Consider the following 17,331-nt stretch of genomic DNA (forward strand, 5'->3'; position numbering starts at 1 on the left):
CCTTACTGTGACCCACACCATAGCACAGTGAGTTTGCTTTTGTGAAAACAAATGTCAAAACCCCCTCCAGGAAACCTCAGAGCTATTATTTTCAGCATTTCTTCGAAAAGAGCCACAATTCTATTCACATTAGGCAGATAAAGTGAAGAGTGACTTAGTGTATCCACACTGTTATTTTTTTAAGTGACACCTTTCTGTGCAGGTGTAAGCAACTGCAAGTGCTTACAAGTCCCGGATTTTGGATTGCTGATTCTCCAGTCAGATCTTTGCTTCCAAACCTGCTATTGTTTACACAGACTTCTTTTTATCGTGATAGAAAAACCCAGATCTTTAATTTACAATCTGAATAATAAATGCTGCAAATTTATTATTGATCTGTTCTGTAATTAATTAATGCCAAGAAGAAGAAAAAAAAAGAGCTCCATATGCTGAAAATAACAGAATAAGGACTAGGACTGGCTAGGACTATCAGAAATCATCACTCACTTACTATGCAAATGCATGTATTGTGTCCTTAAATTTATAATCATGTCTATTTTCCATTACAATGCCCACAGGGACAAAGTTATTTTTCTGCTAAAAATATAATCTAACTAAAATTCTAAATGTGTTTGTGTAAACAGGAAGGACATACAAGTTAAATTTTTGACAACTGCATCAAACATGCAAAGGTTCGAGCCAGCAGAAAAACAAGAAGCAAGGAAAAAGTGTCTTTGACTGTATTTGACAGGTTGAAAGTAACAAGACAATTTTGCTGGATTTACTCTTTAAAGAGCATATTATACAAACACGCTAATTTTGAGAGCACTTAACCTTTGTTTAAAGGAGGGGATGACTGAATATTAATGAGATGAGCCTCAGGGTGTGTAATGAAAAGCTGTCTTTTTGAATTCGATCTAGGGTTTTAAACCTTTGTTAGAAGACATTTGGATGGAAGGTTTACTTGCCCTGGGAGTGCATTCTATCTGAACACAGAGAAATTTCACTAAACGTTTGAAGGCACATGGTTACAGAAAGTTTTCACTTGATGTTAAAATCACTGTTGCAAAAATAAATAAAATTAAAAAAAAAATCTCAAACCCGCAAAAGCGAGCTTACTCCTAGGATCTTCTCAAATGACCCAGATCTTTAGAGTGAAGTTTTCCTTTGCCTAGAAACTAAGTGGCTTTTCTTTTGCTCATTCAGCTGCTAGTTCTGGGAAAAGCCCAAAGAGAAACATTTAGATAGGAGGGGTCTTTGAGAAGATGTGACAGTTGACTGATGAGCATCCATAAAATGACAAAGAATAGTTGTGTGGAGCCGTGCATCACATCGTCTCTCCCTGGGAAACTAATTGCTCTGAATTGTTAATAGTAACATTATTTTTCTGGCAATCATTTCTTTTGAATACCCAAAATGAGCATGAAACAGCCCCTTTGACCAGACATAAAAGTTAAATGTCCCAATGTTGATCAAATTAACTTCAGCTATGTGACAATGGACTATATTTGTGAGAAAATAATGAAGGGCACAAAGGGGAGCTTTATGCCAAGATTTCACAGTTGTAATGTAAAAATGTTTCTGTTGAACTAGGCCCGGGAACATTTCAATAGGAAAACAGAAGAGCACTGTCACTTTCTTAAAAAAAAAAACACATTCATTTTATGGATCTAAATGCTCTAGATAATTTCAGGAAGTTTAAATGGCTGGCACACCAAGAACCATAGTATCAGGCTAACATCTCACGTCCTTGCCCTTCGCAAACTCTCTTCTAATACTTTTAAAGAGCCCTATCCTACAGCTTCTACTCATTCCCCAGCCAGGCTATTAAGCTCAGTAGACACTTTTCCCCAGCAAGTGTCTAAAGGACATGACTAATATGCCAATATGATTAATTAATGACATATGCACAAGCATTAATTATAACAGATGATGAAAGACTAAACTAAAATGTAAACTACGTCTCCTTTCTTACTCTCATGTGTAGCTTAAACCCGTCAACTTTAGAAAAATACCCAGGAGCAAGTATTGTGCAAATAGGGCTAACTGTATACAGGAATCATCCAAAATGGGCCTGGAAGAATTTTTTTCCGCACAAAATATAAAGCAGGTGTTCTTATTCTCAGTTGTAAAACAAATTCAGTTTTGACTGTATCTGTGTCTATCCAGAACAACGTAATTGACTTCTGGGAATTTAGTTTCAGTTTACATTAGCATTGACAAAGACTCATTACACATGCCAATTTTCTACATATATACTGTGTATGTGTTTGTAAATATACAAGCAAATATTTGCTTAACACCAGTGTAATTCCAACTCTCTTAGTCTTTAAAGAGTCTATCTAGCACCACATTTTCTTCACACTCGCTAAACAGCAAATGCTAAAAACAATCCGGCTCAGCACATACCAGCTAGCTGCCTTTAAAAGCATTCTTCTCGCTACATAATTAATTTTTAACATTCTTAAAACTAAATTACTTCTGAACACCACTGTAAGATTAAACCTTTCTACTCCCCAAACATGTTACTATATTAATAGATTCCCTCAGGAGAAAACTTTTCGTGGCAACTTTTAAATCATTCACTTGACACTTTTCCCTTTGTTTTTTTCCCCCCAGCCCCTCCTCTTCTCAGTAATTTAGAGATGCTGTGAGCTTCATGCCTATGTGCTGAAACCTGTAGTTAAAATAATTTTGCAGAAACCAACTTCCCTGATGATTTTAACAGTTAAACTAATTCATTTGAGCTTTATTTGCACACTCTTTTCTTTTTTGTATTCCGAAGTCCTCTGATAGTTTTTACCTTACATGAAAAGGCCGTACTTAACTCATGTTTATGAAGATGCAGCCTGAACAGAACTGCGCTTTCACTTACTCCCACAGTGACCTAAATCAACTGTGAGAAGGTGTTTCTGTTTCATTCAGTGAAGGTTTAGCTCATTAAACTGTTTTCCTTCTCAGTATTGTTCGCTGGGTTTGAACTGCATTGCTGTTAAATGCCCTTTAGCAGTTAAAAGGCTTTAAAGGAAAAGACTTATCAGTCTCTGTTTTTAACAGCACTAAATCTGCATTATTAGTTCATGCAGATAAGGGGATTTAAAAGCTCAGCTTGAAACCTCTCTCCTCTGTATTTATCTGACACTGCATAGTTCCAGTAGCTCAGCTGGAAATGTAGATCTATGAAGCTTTAAAGAGAGATTAAAGCCAAGAAAAGAAGTACTTTTCCCCCTATAGACGCTCTCACTTTCCCTTTTCCTACTGTCTGAAGGAGTGATGGCAGACAATGGTCAAAGATGGTTCCCAAAACCCTCTGAATGGGGACACTGTTGGTGGTAGCATTCATTCAAAGTGAGCTTCAGTGTATTGTCCTCCCCAATCAGCAGATCAGAATAGAGTTTGCTGGTGGCTGCCAAAAGGTTAGCGATGCCGATGAAAGGGGTTTCCCATTATTCACTGCTCTTACAGAACTCCCCTTTTGTGCGAGTCAGCCCATCATTTCACTATGGAGGTCCGGATCTGCGGCTGGCTGCTCTCTCAAAATGAACAATTCATCTGAATGCAAGCTCACAGTAGTAGCGTGCAACCTCGGATCGAAGGTTTTCTTTTCTAAGGACAGGGGAGTTGGGGCAGTTTTTGGCAGTGTCACATTTTAATGATATACCATCATGACATCTCTGACCCACAGCTGACACTAATACTACAGTCTTATTACCTTACCCTTGCCAGGGCATCGTGGGAGGTCCAAAGGCAAAATTAGCTAATGAAGCACACTGTATGCTGTAAACAAGTGTGCAATAAATAATGCAAAAGGTTTATACAGGTTTGCTGAAGTTCCCTCATGCTAAGCATAAGAAAAGGAAATGAGACCAATGGAGCCAAGACAAAATGAAATAAAAATAGGCCTTTCCCACACTCCTCTCTGTAACAGAACTCAAAAATCTGTGTCTCAAACTGCACTGAGAGTAGATCCTGATCTTACTGTGCCTCTGTCCTAAATAAGGCATCTTTTATAAACCACTGCACGCCACCTACCTGCAAACCTTCCAAGTGCCTACAGTCTTTTCTGATGATTTGAACAGGTTTTAAAAGTGATGCAAGAGGAGACATATTAGTTTCTTTCTCTTCATCCTTGTATCACTCCCAAAAGTGAAAATAAATGCCTGTTTTTGAGAAATTCTTGCTTAGCCCTCTGCTGGGGTGCACAGGAAAAGCAATTCTTTATACATTTTATACATAGTGGAAAAAGCAGTCTCTTTTGCTAAAATAGCTGTCTGTCTTTAAATAAGATAAAACTTACAGAAAGAAATAAAACTTCGGACAGAATGTGATTGAAAAGGTATGCATACTCCATTCCACATTTCAGAACCTTTTTCAGTGAAAATCTAAGTAGCAAAATGTGACAACACTGCATACACAAAGGTATTTCTCAACGCATAACTGAGTTTGGTTCAGGAGTGCCTTTAAACTTCTAGGTTGCTGCCAGAGAGTCACGAGAGTAAACAGTTACTTGTTCCTGGGGAATTCCTTGCTGCATTTGCTGTGCATAGGGAAGGCTGCAAGCAAGTGCCACAAGGAAGAGATAATCGAACCCATCCTTTCTCTGGCACCCTTGACCACGGTCCAAGTTGTGCTGAGCAGTGACTCCCCACGAGTCCCAGGCACCAGCTCTCCTCCCCTCAGCTAGCCGCAGTGTGCTAGCCCTCGCCACCGACATGGCACCCACCGCCGGTAAGTGCTGGGTGGTGGGACGGGGCTCAGCAACCACTGGCTGGGCTGGGGCTTCCCACACCACAGCACTCGCTGCCCTGCAGCAAGACCAGCCATGCGACTCTTGCCCAAGCTTTGCCACGGGGAAAGGCGGCAGCAGTCCCATGCCTGCCTGGGGTCTCGCTGCAGAGCTCTCTGCGCCTGGCACGTGTTGGCACCTGCTGCCCGAGGCAGCCCTGGTACGTGGTACACTGCTGGGGGGCTGCTGGGCACCAGGGATCAGGGTGGGAAAACAGCACATCAAGTGCTCTGCTTTTATTTTTTCCAGCCCAAGCAGTTTGTTTTAAGCCCCATCTTGTGCCACAGATTGCAGTGCATGCCACGGGTGCTTGGAAGAGACATTTTAAAGCTCTATTTCTCAGGCAAGCATGAAGTCAAGGAGCACGTTGTTAGAGAAATACCTACTTACTTTGCCAATACACGTATGCCCATGCAGAAATAATTATCTCTTACTCAAGAAAAAGCTGTCTTTTTTTCTGACTTTAAACTGCTAATTATAGGGCAGCTGTAAATTGTTGTGTATTTTTGGAACTATCCTTTGTACTGTACCACCCATCAGATGAATCAACTCTGTAACACCATTATAAACCATGATGTTATTAACAACTGTCAATATATATATATGTTAATATATAGACAAATGCTGTGTTGCTGCTTGATGACTATGGCGCTCAGCTAGTACTGAAAGTAAAACACCACAGGGTTTAATGCTGAGGGGGCTGGAGCTTGTGGCTTACAAGGAGAGGCTGGAAGAGCTGAACTTGTTCAGTTTACAGAAATGATGGCTATGGGAGGGTTTTGTTGCTGGCTTTAGCTGTTTGGTAGTTATGGAAAAGACAGAGCCAGACTCCTCAGCAATGCACACCAGAAAACGAGGGGTGATGGACACCAACTGCTCTGAGGGAAATTCTGACTGGATATTAGGGAGAAGAAGTGTCACAATGAAGGTAGCCATAAACACAGTAATAAGTGGCCCGGAGAAGCTACAAATCACCGTGCATGGAGCTTTTCAAAACTCAGCTGGATATAAGGCTTGAACAACCTGATCTGATGTTGAAGTCAGCCATGCTCTGAGCAGGAGGATGAACAAGAGACTCCCAGAGGTCCCTTCCAACTGGAATTATTCTATTACTCTTTAACCGAAAACATACTTGAATGGTAGCTTTATTAGAATCCACACAGGCTAAAAAGAAGGTAATCTAACTAACATATTTAATTAACAAACCTGCTTTCTACTCCACGAGTTCTGGTGACTTTAGAGAGTCAATTTAGTTTAAAAGTGTGTCATAAACTGATCTGTAATTGGCACTATCTAGAAAACTCTAACAAGAAGCGACCATTTTCAGTTTGCAGAATAAAAATCTCTACATTTCTGAGTGTGCCTTTGGAAGCATCTTTTATACGCTCCTTGTGAACACAGTAGCTTGAAAAAGGCTAGTAAAGACTAATACATACCTATCAAGTACATAGCCAAGAGCCTTATGCCGTATTCCTGAGTAAACCGATGGGCTTGTTTCCCAAGCAATTAAATTGGAAGCATCATGGAAAAGATGAATGTTTACCAAGTCAAAGGCACTATGACAAAAAAAAGAAAAAAATAAAATGATTCAGGATCAAAGAAAAAAAACATTTGCTGCATCAGCGAAGTATTCAACATAGTAACACTTACTGTATTCTCTTTTATGTTACCTTAATATTTATTCACAGACACTGTGTAAATTAAGATATCGTCATCAGAAAATTATCAAAGGCTATCATCAAACTTAAGACAACTCATCCACAGGTAAGAGTGCATCAAAGCTTTTGCTTAAAATATGCATAATATAAAAATAAAAAGCTATTTTTCAGTTACAATTCACAGAAATCAAGCAGTACCCTCTCACTAAAATATTTTTAAAACAAAACTGAATGTGTAAACAAACAACTTCAAGTTTATAGAGGTGTAGGTAAAGACCTAGTAGAACTGTGGCTTTGCAATAAGCAACATGAAAAGCTACTGACAGGAGAATTTTAGTGACATTAAAGGTTAAATCATATCACTGCAACTCCTTATCTGTCCCTGTGTGGAGAATGTCAAGATAATAGTGGTCAGTCTGCACACCACTTCCAGTCGGGAACAGGACAGTGCCTGTTTAACTCAGACTGTGCCTGTGGGATCACAGAGTGATTGAATTGTTTGGAATAGATTGGAAAAGACCTTTGAGATCATCAAGTCCAACCGTTAACCCATCACTGCCAAGCCCACCACTAACCCATGTCCCCAAGTGCCACATCTACGTGTCTTTTAAATACCCCCAGGGATGGTGACCCCACCACCTCCCTGGGCAGCCTGTTCCAATGATTGACAGCCCTTTTGGCAAAGAAATTTTTCCAGATATCCATTCTAAACCTCCCCTGGTGCAACTTGAGGCCATTCCCTCTTGTCCTGTCGCTTATTATTACTCCCTACCTGGGGGAAGAGACAGACCCCTACCAGCCTACAGCCCCTGTCTGGGAGCTGTAGAGAGCGATAAGGTCCCTCCTCTCCAAGCTAAACACTCCCAGTTCCTTCAGCCGCTCCTCATAAGACTTGTATGAGGAGCTAGCCTCAGTAAATCAGTAAAATCCCTAAAATTTCCCAGCTTTTCTTCCTGAGCTGAAAGACAGGAATATTAACTCATCCTTTGCTACTTTGTAGTGTGTCAGGGAGTCGGACAGGGGTCCCTTCACCTGGCTGGGGCTGGCTCAGCCAAAGCCCATCGCATTGGCATCCCCTACCAACTACTGGCAGTGCACTCCAGAAGAAATAACCCCAAGGGGTAAATGGTGTCTTGGCTCTGGGAGCTCTGCCCTGCAGGAGGAACACGCAAGAGTTGAGGACTGCTGTTACAGCCCAATGTCTGCCTTGTGGGATGGCCAAAGACTGACAGAAGACATTTCTGAAAAGAATCATACTGCTTCAAAGGAAAACCTATGGAATTTGGTTTGGTTGAAGACAAGAGAAATACGGATATTCTGGAAGTTCCTTCTTAATGAAACCAACTTCAAACCTCTGTGAAACAGAAATACCTTCCTTTACCCCCCAGCATAAAAGCTAAATCATAGAATCACAGAACGGTTTGGTTTGGAAGGGACCATAAAGACCACCCAGTCCCACCCCCCTTGCCCTGGGCAGGGCCCCCTCCCCCAGCCCAGGCTGCTCCCAGCCCCATCCAGCCTGGCCTTGAGCACTGCCAGGGATGGGGCACCCACAGCTGCTCTGGGCAGCCTGGGCCAGCGCCTCGCCGCCCACATCGTAAAAACCCCCTCCTTATGTCCAATCTAAACCTACCCTCTTTCAGTTTAGAACTGTTGTCCCTTGCCTGTCACCATAGGCCTTTGTAGAAGTCTCTCTCAGTCTTTCTTCTGAGACCCCTTTCTATATTGAATGGTTGCAATTAGGTCTCCCCGGAGCCTTCTCCTCCCCAGGCTGAACAACCCCAACTCTCCCAGCCTGTCTCCATAGGAGAGGGGCTCCAGCCCCCTGACTCTCCTCTGGACCTGCTCTAGCAGGTCCATGACTCCATATGATCACTCTGTGTCCACCCTGTTTTCCTGTCCATTTGTTGTGACAGCTATTTATATGTACATCCTATTCAGTGTGCGTAAGTTCCTTGACACAGGGACTGGAATTTGTTACAAGACTGCACAGCAGTTGGCTGATTTTGGCTGGAAACAGTATTTTTAACAATAACACAGCTATATTCTTGTACCTTAAATCATTTCACGCAAGCCCACTTATTGTGGCAGAAACCCTTCATGCAGAAGGAATTTTCTGTTATCAACATGCTCAGACAGAGGGATTTCCTGCTGTTACCTGTGTCAATCACATACAAGGTGTCACTTCTATCAGGCTGGGTGTCACCTGGAAGGCAAGCTGTCTTGATGAACTCTGGTTTCCCCCTTCTGACAGACAGGATGTCTGAGTGGCAAACAGAAAGCTATCCAGCTGTTAAAGCCAAGCTGGCATTCTGCTTTGTATTTGCTCTGCTTGTGGCTTTTTGTGTCCTAGAGACCTGGTCTGCATTTTTAAAAATCATCTCACTGCTTTGTTATTAAGCTCTTTCAGTGATGGGAGATGGTGAGTCACAATGAAACCTGAAAACTTGGAATGCTTTTTTCATACAGATTTAGCAACGCCACCACCCCACTAACAAAACCCCACCAAACAAACCAGTGTATGCAGGAATTCCTGCATAGTGCATTGAGGGACTGAAGGAAAAGTGTCTGCTATGAAGCTCCAAAAGTGATACTAAAGGGACAGCGTTGACAATGTTATGTTTTGGAAAGGAGGTCCCTCCAGCACCCACAGAAAGCGGTGTGCCCCATTAGCTCCTACATGCATAATACTGCTATGTGCTAAAAAAGCTGTTACACTTTACTTTGAGTGCACAGTTTTGGTTAGTGTTCCAAAAAATAAATTTTGGGTAGGTTCCATGAACACTAATAATAATTATTACACTAGCATTGGACTGAGAAGGATAAAAAAATGTCCTGGGTATAAATGAATAGCTTTCTTAAAACTTCTTTTAAACTATGAGGAAATAGACAATACATATCAGAGTACAGGTAAGTCTGTCCAAGAGGTCTGCTATATGAAACAAGGCTATTTAAATTGCTTTATTCTCACATTCAGAAAAAATGCTGGCAAAATTTGGTTGTAGCTGATCCAAAGCAGCTAGGACTTAAATGAGAAAAGATGTTACGGGATGAATGGAAGCAAAATGAAACTGGCACAACACTGTAAAAAGTCCAGCCTTGCTGACATCTTTAGACAGGATGGGGGTAGTCATACTAGAACCGTTTTAAGCTGTCTGTCAAAGTATGCCTTGCTTGGCAGCTCAGGCATACTCCATGGACAAAGGATCTGTCAGTTCCCCTTCACAGACATGCAGGTTCTTGGTTTTCCTGCCTGAGATCCCTTGAAACAATGCTGATGGCCACAGAAACGCTCCTCAGCCAAGAGCCACTCTTCAGGCACTGCATATCTTGTGGCTACACATGCTTTCAACAGCTGTTCACCTTCATTAGTTGTTGCAGATACATACTGATGATTTTGTGAATGGCTCCAAAACCATGCATTCTCCACCTTAGGATAAGCTAAATGCAGAGGTGCTTCTAGATAAAGCCATAAAACACATGTTCTCCTTTCTCTGCTTCACTGATGAACACCCTTTGGGCTTTGCCCAGAGCCATCTATGGATTTTAAGCTGCTTCTTCCCACAGAAAAATCCACTGAATGTCCTCTCAGTGCCTTCCCTCTCCCTTAGTCTCACAGCTAATGAAAGGTCCATTTAGTGAGGTTTTCAGGCCCCTTTGTGAGATGAACCACAGCTCAGCCCTATCATCTGGCTGTACTGGGATTTCAGATCTAAACCACAATTTTCCCCTTTATAGGAGCCAAGCGTTTTGAATTTGAACAAATGGCTAAATCATACTGACTTTGCATTACTAGTTCTGTGCACAGACATCTCTTGTGGGAGAATTCAGCGTGGAGACAAAAAACAATGGAGAGGGCAAACACACCTCATGTTCCAAAAGGAGTCTGCAGCCTGGCAGCGAGGATATGGAAAAGACTTCGGCAGAGAGAGGCATCAAGCAAAAACCTCAAGCTGTGCACAGGGAGATTTTCCAGATTGTGCTGGAATCACACAACAGATTTGGACACAGCAAACCATAGCAGTCAAAACAGCAACTGCATGATAAAGATACACAGATCACCAAGCAGCCAGCACAAAGGCCTCTTCTAGAGATCCTGGTGGGGTTCTTTTGGCTTCAGGGAACAGCATATCTTGCTGAATGAACTCACAGTGATGACAAAGTAGTCCTACTAACCTTTGTAATAAGATCCATAACTAGCATGTAACTACAAAACATAACCTGGAGATGATGGCTTGAGATGTCCATTCCTGTCTGTCTGAATGATGAACAGAAAGAATCCCTGTAGGGCAGGGAGAGAACTCATGCCACAAACTCACCTCCTGTGTGAAGGTATCTATAATCCACCCCCACCCACCCAAGAACTGCTCATTCTTAAAACTTGCTAATGAAGGACCCTCCACCTACACTTTCTCTGTCCTTTTCTTTCATCACACTATCTCTTTTCCTGCAAAGAAAACTGATTTCCTTCTGCCCCTTCTGCAGGGGGGACAGTCAGCAACCAGTCTCCAGATGTGGCAAGCCAAAGTTTTTCAACTTCTTCTCAAATACTCCTATCATTTTTGACTCTTGTTCTTTTTCCAGCTTCCCTAAAGCACAGCACTCAAAACAAGACAGAATACTCTATCAGAGGCCTTGGCAGCACTCAGTTAAATAATTACCATACCTTTCCCCCTTCCTGTGCTTCACAAAATGCATCTATTAACACATCTCAGTAAGATAATAATGAACCATATTCAGTCTCTTCTCCCTTGATCCTCTTCTACAGTATGGGTACCGAGTCAGTTATTTCCACTATTATATTTGTGCTTCTGAATTCTCCTGTCAAAGTGCAATGCTTTGCACTTCCCAGACTTTAATATTGCAATCCTACTTTCTCTAAAATATCAAAACAATTTGATTGGTGAATCTGACCACTGATTTACTTGCAAACATTCCCAGGTTGGTGCCACATCTACATTTTTTAAAAGTGTACACTAAGAACTGTTGGAATGGAAATAAATACCCCCCCCCTTATATTCAAAATACTAAAAAAAACCCCAACAAACAAACAAAAAAGGCAAAAAATAAAAGTGCATGTAGTTCTCTTTCATTTTTTCTTAAAATGAAACTACAGCAAGTTTCATTAATTCTTTGTTCACTCTAAAAGTAAGCTAATGAAGAATAATGGATGGGAAAAACCTGGATTCACAGACGAACTCAACTGGGGCAGATTGCTGAATCACAGAGGAGGAAAAGGAGGACAGTTTTCTGAAATGTTTTAAGGTTCCTTTTGGGGGTTTTGGGAAGCCCTCTGGTTTTGGCATGAGGTACATTCCGTAATGATATTTTCCTAGGCAGGGAAAATTAATAGCTCCTTTCAAGGATTCATAAAGAAGTATTAACAACAAGTCTCCTAGCTATATTTTTATCAGACTATATAGATCAAAAGTCATGATTATGAAAATGGCCAGAACTGTGTATGCTTATGCACATAGACTGGGTTTAAACACTTACCATAGCATGAACAGACACATTATGCACTTAGACCTAATTAGGTGTATTTTCTAACCATCTGTATTTTCCATATTTATCTTTCATTCTGCAGAAATTGTTCAGAGTAACTTGTCCCTTCAACTTCTCATTAGAAACATCTGAGATCTCGTTGGATCATGTGGATTGTAATCGCAGACTATTCCAGACACAGAACTACCACCAAAACCACCAGCTCACCTCATTACAGATCAGAAAAAGCTGTAAGCCTCTTCACTCTTACTTCCCAATATACCCTTAGGAAACAAAAGCATAGTATATTACCTGGTCAGAACATCTAGCTACAGACTGCTCCCTCCAATAACTACCCCCTTTTAATATTAACCTGCAAGAAAACGTTTCCTTTAACTCTATCTCTGAAGAATAATTTTTTCTTGGAAAGGCCTGAAAATAAGATCAAATTATTTTTTTCTGCAAAGAGGAAATGCAAGCAGATAGGAGACTCAGAACCTGGAGGAGTCATGATATAAGAGGGAAGGCCAGATTAGTAATTGGTGCTAAATATCCACTTCTGCAGTTCTCTACTGCTGTAATCACACACCATGTCACACAGATCTGAAAAAATTAACAAGAGCCTACATTATCCCATAGCTGCCTGCCTGATTCCTGGGACAAAAGACTAAAAGGAGAAAACCTGCTGTTTTTTCATTTTTCACAAACTGCTTAATCTAATACACATGCTTATGTAAACAAGCAAGAACACTGCTCAGCCCTCAAAAGTCAGCCTGTGTGAACATTCCTCAGACTTTAAAATCAAACTTACAATTTTAAGACATGAAATGACCACAGGAAGAAGGGGAAAATGTTGAACATTCACATATATTTAGGTGACTGTAACATAAATAAGCAGTGAAGACCAAAACTATGACTTAACAGTAAAAAAGTAAGGTAATCTGTTTCCAGGTAGGACTAGAGAAACATGTACGATCTGTGGGTTTGTTGAGCTCTCCTTGTATTAATACAAAATTTCCAAGGTCTCTCAGGTATATTATGCTGCACAATCAGCTGCTCCCCACAACATACACTACTACTATTACTGCTCTTGCAAAGACAGCGATCCAGCATGTAACACCATCATGAAGTTCAATTTCTATTGTCATACAGTTGTCTGCTCCCCTCAGCTCCCACCTCTTTAGTCTGCTGGATGATCCCAAGAGTGAAAAAAGTTTGTTTTTTCTGTAGATTTCCAGAGGATATCTTATGACGGGCGCTCTCTGCTTTGACAACAGCCAGGTTATGTTAACTTAAATAAGTTGTGTTCAGTGGGACATTTCCTCAGCAGTATATGAGTGCACAGGTAAGAGGTGTGCTGCCTGCTCTACTGCCCCTCCATTGAACCCTACTAGTGAGTGCTGGGCTGCCACATGCTTTACTCTAGGATGAAAATAAGCAACCTCACAGAGACCATGACCATACCCTGGGTTTAAAATGGAAAACCTGACTTGAATACGACAAATAAAAAGTTATGTTCCAGTAAAAGTAATATAGCAGGAACTGGCTTTAATAAGCTGCATTCCTTAAGGTAGGGTCCCCCACTGTCTTCAGTAGAAACTGGACTGGGTTTAAAGGACTGGCTTGAAGGGCTCCTGGAGAACAATCTCTCTCCTCAGAAGTCCCAGAGGTGAGGGCTGCATACACCCAGGTACACGTATCTGACCCAGGTGAGATGCTGTAGAGCCTTGGCTGCATCAGGCATGCTGGTGAGCAGTAGTGGGGGGTGCCTTTAGCTCCACACTGTGACTCCTGTGGCCTTGGTCACAGACACCAGGCTTTTTTGATCATGCTTGATTGAGCAGCTGCTTATGACCTGAATTATTCCATGTTAATTGCACATACATGTGAACATTAATATCACATTTTGTACGCATCATTACAACTCACATTCAATGCATTACAACTTGCATTCAATAAATAATAAAGCAAAGCAACTGTTTTGGAACCAATCTGTTCCATGAGCAGACCAATTTACACATACAAATACCTTCTTTGAAACAGTTAACAAAATCATACATAATATACACATAACCAGAAGTAACTAAAGATGCAACTTACCAATCAGTAATACACCATCTTGTTCGAATGAAACCTTTTCTGGACCACTTGCACTGAAAAATAAATAAGAATCAGTCACATTAAGTAAAGGATTACTGTGAAACATACTTACACAGAGAACAAAACCAAAGTTCACCCATATGTGGTAACTAATAAGCACTACACATCAACTAAGGTACCTTGAAAACATATATTGTGTCTATTTTAAATACTGGAGTTATTTACATTTTTGGTCCTGCAGCAGTTTTAAACTTACATGTAAAATTAATATAAGCCCTGGTAGTGGCTTATAGATGAACGATAACCAATTAGGAAAGCTTTACAACTGTATTTATGCTTAGCCTAAACCAGCAAATTCTTACTGCCTACACACAAATATCTTGGCTTCTTTGTAATTTTACCTGAACTGTCATCAGAGATTTACATCAAATTAAAATGAATGAGATCTGCTAGAAAGCTATTTCTCCTGCTGAGCTGACCCACCCAATATTTCTATAAAAGTTAAGGGGAATTTAAATAATGGTAAAACATTACATTTATCAAAACTGCAACATCTGCGAGAAAGCCACAAATCAGCTCACGTCAACATACGGCACTTATGATACAGCAAAAGGATTTTTTCAGCACCACTCCTAAGCCACTGCCATAAATTACAACCTCCCACAAAAAGACATGAGTCTGCATCCTATTTATTCACTGTTAACAATGAATATGGGACTAGGCTACTGTTCTCTGGTAATGAATATTGCACCAGACAATATTCATGTCATGGCCTAAATAATGATGCCAATGATTTTGTAGCAAAAGACTGCAACTCCTTATTACAAATACAGTGCTAGCCGTAGCAGAGCATCCCCCCTGTTCACAGGTTTTGCTCACCTAAGGTACTGCCTTCACAAGAGACTTGTTGGATAGATTTATCCACCCCACTGTGGACAGTCCTGATGAGATGCTGAAGTCCCAAATACTGCTAAGATAGTGAAATGCCTCACAAAATCTAAATGGGCTGTCTTCTGGTCACCCTTCAGATAACAGTTACCCATCTCCCACCTCCTTCTCTCTTCAGGCACAAACATGGCAACTGCAGTCAAGACCAACCGGATGTAACACCACTGCTTTACTAGGGCCCCTTTCCTGTTGGGGTTCTCCTTGCATTCAAAATGTGTTTATGAAGATTTTAAAGTGTTTATTTTACTGAATGAATAATATCTTATTCTTGAAAGCTTGAATGTGAAAACTGCTTACTGATACCCATTTCTTCTCTTCTACCCAAATCCTTGAAAACGTGCAAAGTTACTTGTAAATCACAGCTTATTTCCCTGTTTGCACTCAATTTCAGAGCTGGTAATTTTGTGGAAAAAGTGTTACCTACAAGCTACAAACCAAACAAATACAAAATTGGCTACCAAATTTGTTCACAGTTATGTACTCCGTATTTTGGGAAACCTGCTTTTAGTGTTTCTTAATGCAGGTGCCAATTTCAGAATCACCTTTCTGCAGGCTTGTGGGACCTTCCCAGCCAGACTGCTAGAGGCAAATTTTACTGAGAGCGCTGCTGGGAAAATTGCAGCTTGCCTGCTTCCCTGACGACCCAGCTGTGCTGGCCCTGCCAAAGAAGCGTTGAAGGCTTTTCCTGCACAAATTTTAGCAGCTTCGCATTGCTAAAGCAGTGGAAAGTCCAAGGAAGCAGTCCTCTCAAGACCATCAAGTCCAAGAACAGTGACTAACAGCAAAGTCCTTTATGCAGTGAGTCAAAACTCGTATTTTGATACTATGGATGCATGATGAACAGATTTCTTCTGTTCTTGACTTGTGTGTCTACTTACAGTTGGCTTTCAGTAGCTCACAGGATATATATTTAGAGGGAATAAAATAAATTAACAAAACAAAGGTTCAGCCAGATGTGAAGATTTCCTATAGACAAAAGGAGAAAAAGCTCTTAAACCCAGAAGGATTATACAGAATAAATGGGCTTCTCTTCTGAGCATAGACAAAGTTTACACACCCCCACCCTGCAGATCTGTCTGGTGACTCAGGGCAGCTGACAGCACTGACTCTGTCACTACAGATGGAGTGTGGGGTGGGTAAGTGTTTTTGAGATGTTTAGTAATTAACATCAGCAGTTTGTTGATGCTTATAGGTGCATGAATCTTTTAAGAATTTGGGTTTTGAAGGCAAGTAAATTTGCCTAGGTCTAATACAGTTGTATTCAGGGAGGAAATCCTAACAGTTCACTCCTCTCAAATCCAGCTGATGGACACATTCGAAGGGGGACCAATTTCTCTAAATCCTTATTACTTTTGTCTTAGGAGAGCACACTGTTGATTTTCCTTAAACTGCAGCTCTACTGAGAAGAAATCTGCAGTAACTGAATAAATATCTACTTTATTGTAAATATCTTTTTTCAACACGGAAAAAGAATATCTCTGTAGATGCAGCTCTGGTCAACCAGGGAGTGGCTGGCTGGAGGGCTAACACATGTTCCTAACAGTCCCACTTCCATGGTTGAACTACAAAGCCCATAACCCAATAAGGTCTCTTATATTCACAGTTTCTGTGATGATCGTGACAGCACAGTTACAAGTTGAGATTTGGCTAAATGTCCACATTTATTCAAAAGCAAAACAACGAAAAAAATGCTAGAAGCATTCAAAATGGGCCTAAATCTGATCTCAATCAAAAAAGGAAAGTTCTGTCATTTCATTCTTAAAAATAACTATAATGAACTTCTAATTACTGAAGAACAGTACATGGAACTTAAAATTAAACAGTCTAAGCCTATGATGTGGACCAAGATAATGTCTTCAATCAAGCTGTCGTTTTTCATTTGCTGTTTTCCTCTTTGGCAACATAATATGTAATTCAAAAGATGTAATACTAAACCAGAGCCAACTAGATCATGTCGCTTAGAGCTGCATCCAGTTGGGTTTTGAGCACCTCCAAAGACAGCGATTCCACAGCCTATCTGGGCCCCTCCTCTGTTGCCCACCCTCATGGTGAAATCTTTTCCCAGATTTAGTCAGATTTTCTCTTTCTGCAGCTGATGACTGCTGTCCTGTTGCTGCACGCCACCCAGAGGTACCTGACCCCACCCTTCCAGAGCCACCAGTTGGCCACTGCAGCCAGCAGTGTGGTCCCCCATCACCTCCACCTCCTGGGCTCTCCTGACCTCCACCCACATCTTGTGCTCCAGCCCCAGAGGTGCCTCTCCTATGCTTGCTCCGGTTTGCCCATGCCTCTCTGGTACAGGGGTTCCCAAACAGGACACTGAAGATATGATGTGGCCTTGGAGTGCCAAATAGATGGAGGAGTCCCTTCCCAGGA

The 17,331-nt window shown here is 41.2% G+C and overlaps 1 protein-coding gene across 2 annotated transcripts in view; it reads right to left on the bottom strand.

Moving 5' to 3' along the window:
- Nucleotides 1–17,331, bottom strand: part of INPP5A (inositol polyphosphate-5-phosphatase A) — a 257,164-nt gene that overhangs the window by 88,300 nt on the left and 151,533 nt on the right. For both annotated transcript variants that reach the window (XM_055800651.1, XM_027784683.2), the window contains exons 7-8: nt 14,008–14,060; nt 6,202–6,321 (exon numbers count right to left, since the gene is read on the bottom strand). In XM_055800651.1, coding sequence (XP_055656626.1) covers nt 6,202–6,321; nt 14,008–14,060 — 173 coding nt within the window. The remainder of the gene's footprint in view (nt 1–6,201; nt 6,322–14,007; nt 14,061–17,331) is intronic.

This window comes from Falco peregrinus, chromosome 1, assembly GCF_023634155.1.
Source record: "Falco peregrinus isolate bFalPer1 chromosome 1, bFalPer1.pri, whole genome shotgun sequence".
Taxonomy (NCBI): domain Eukaryota; kingdom Metazoa; phylum Chordata; class Aves; order Falconiformes; family Falconidae; genus Falco; species Falco peregrinus.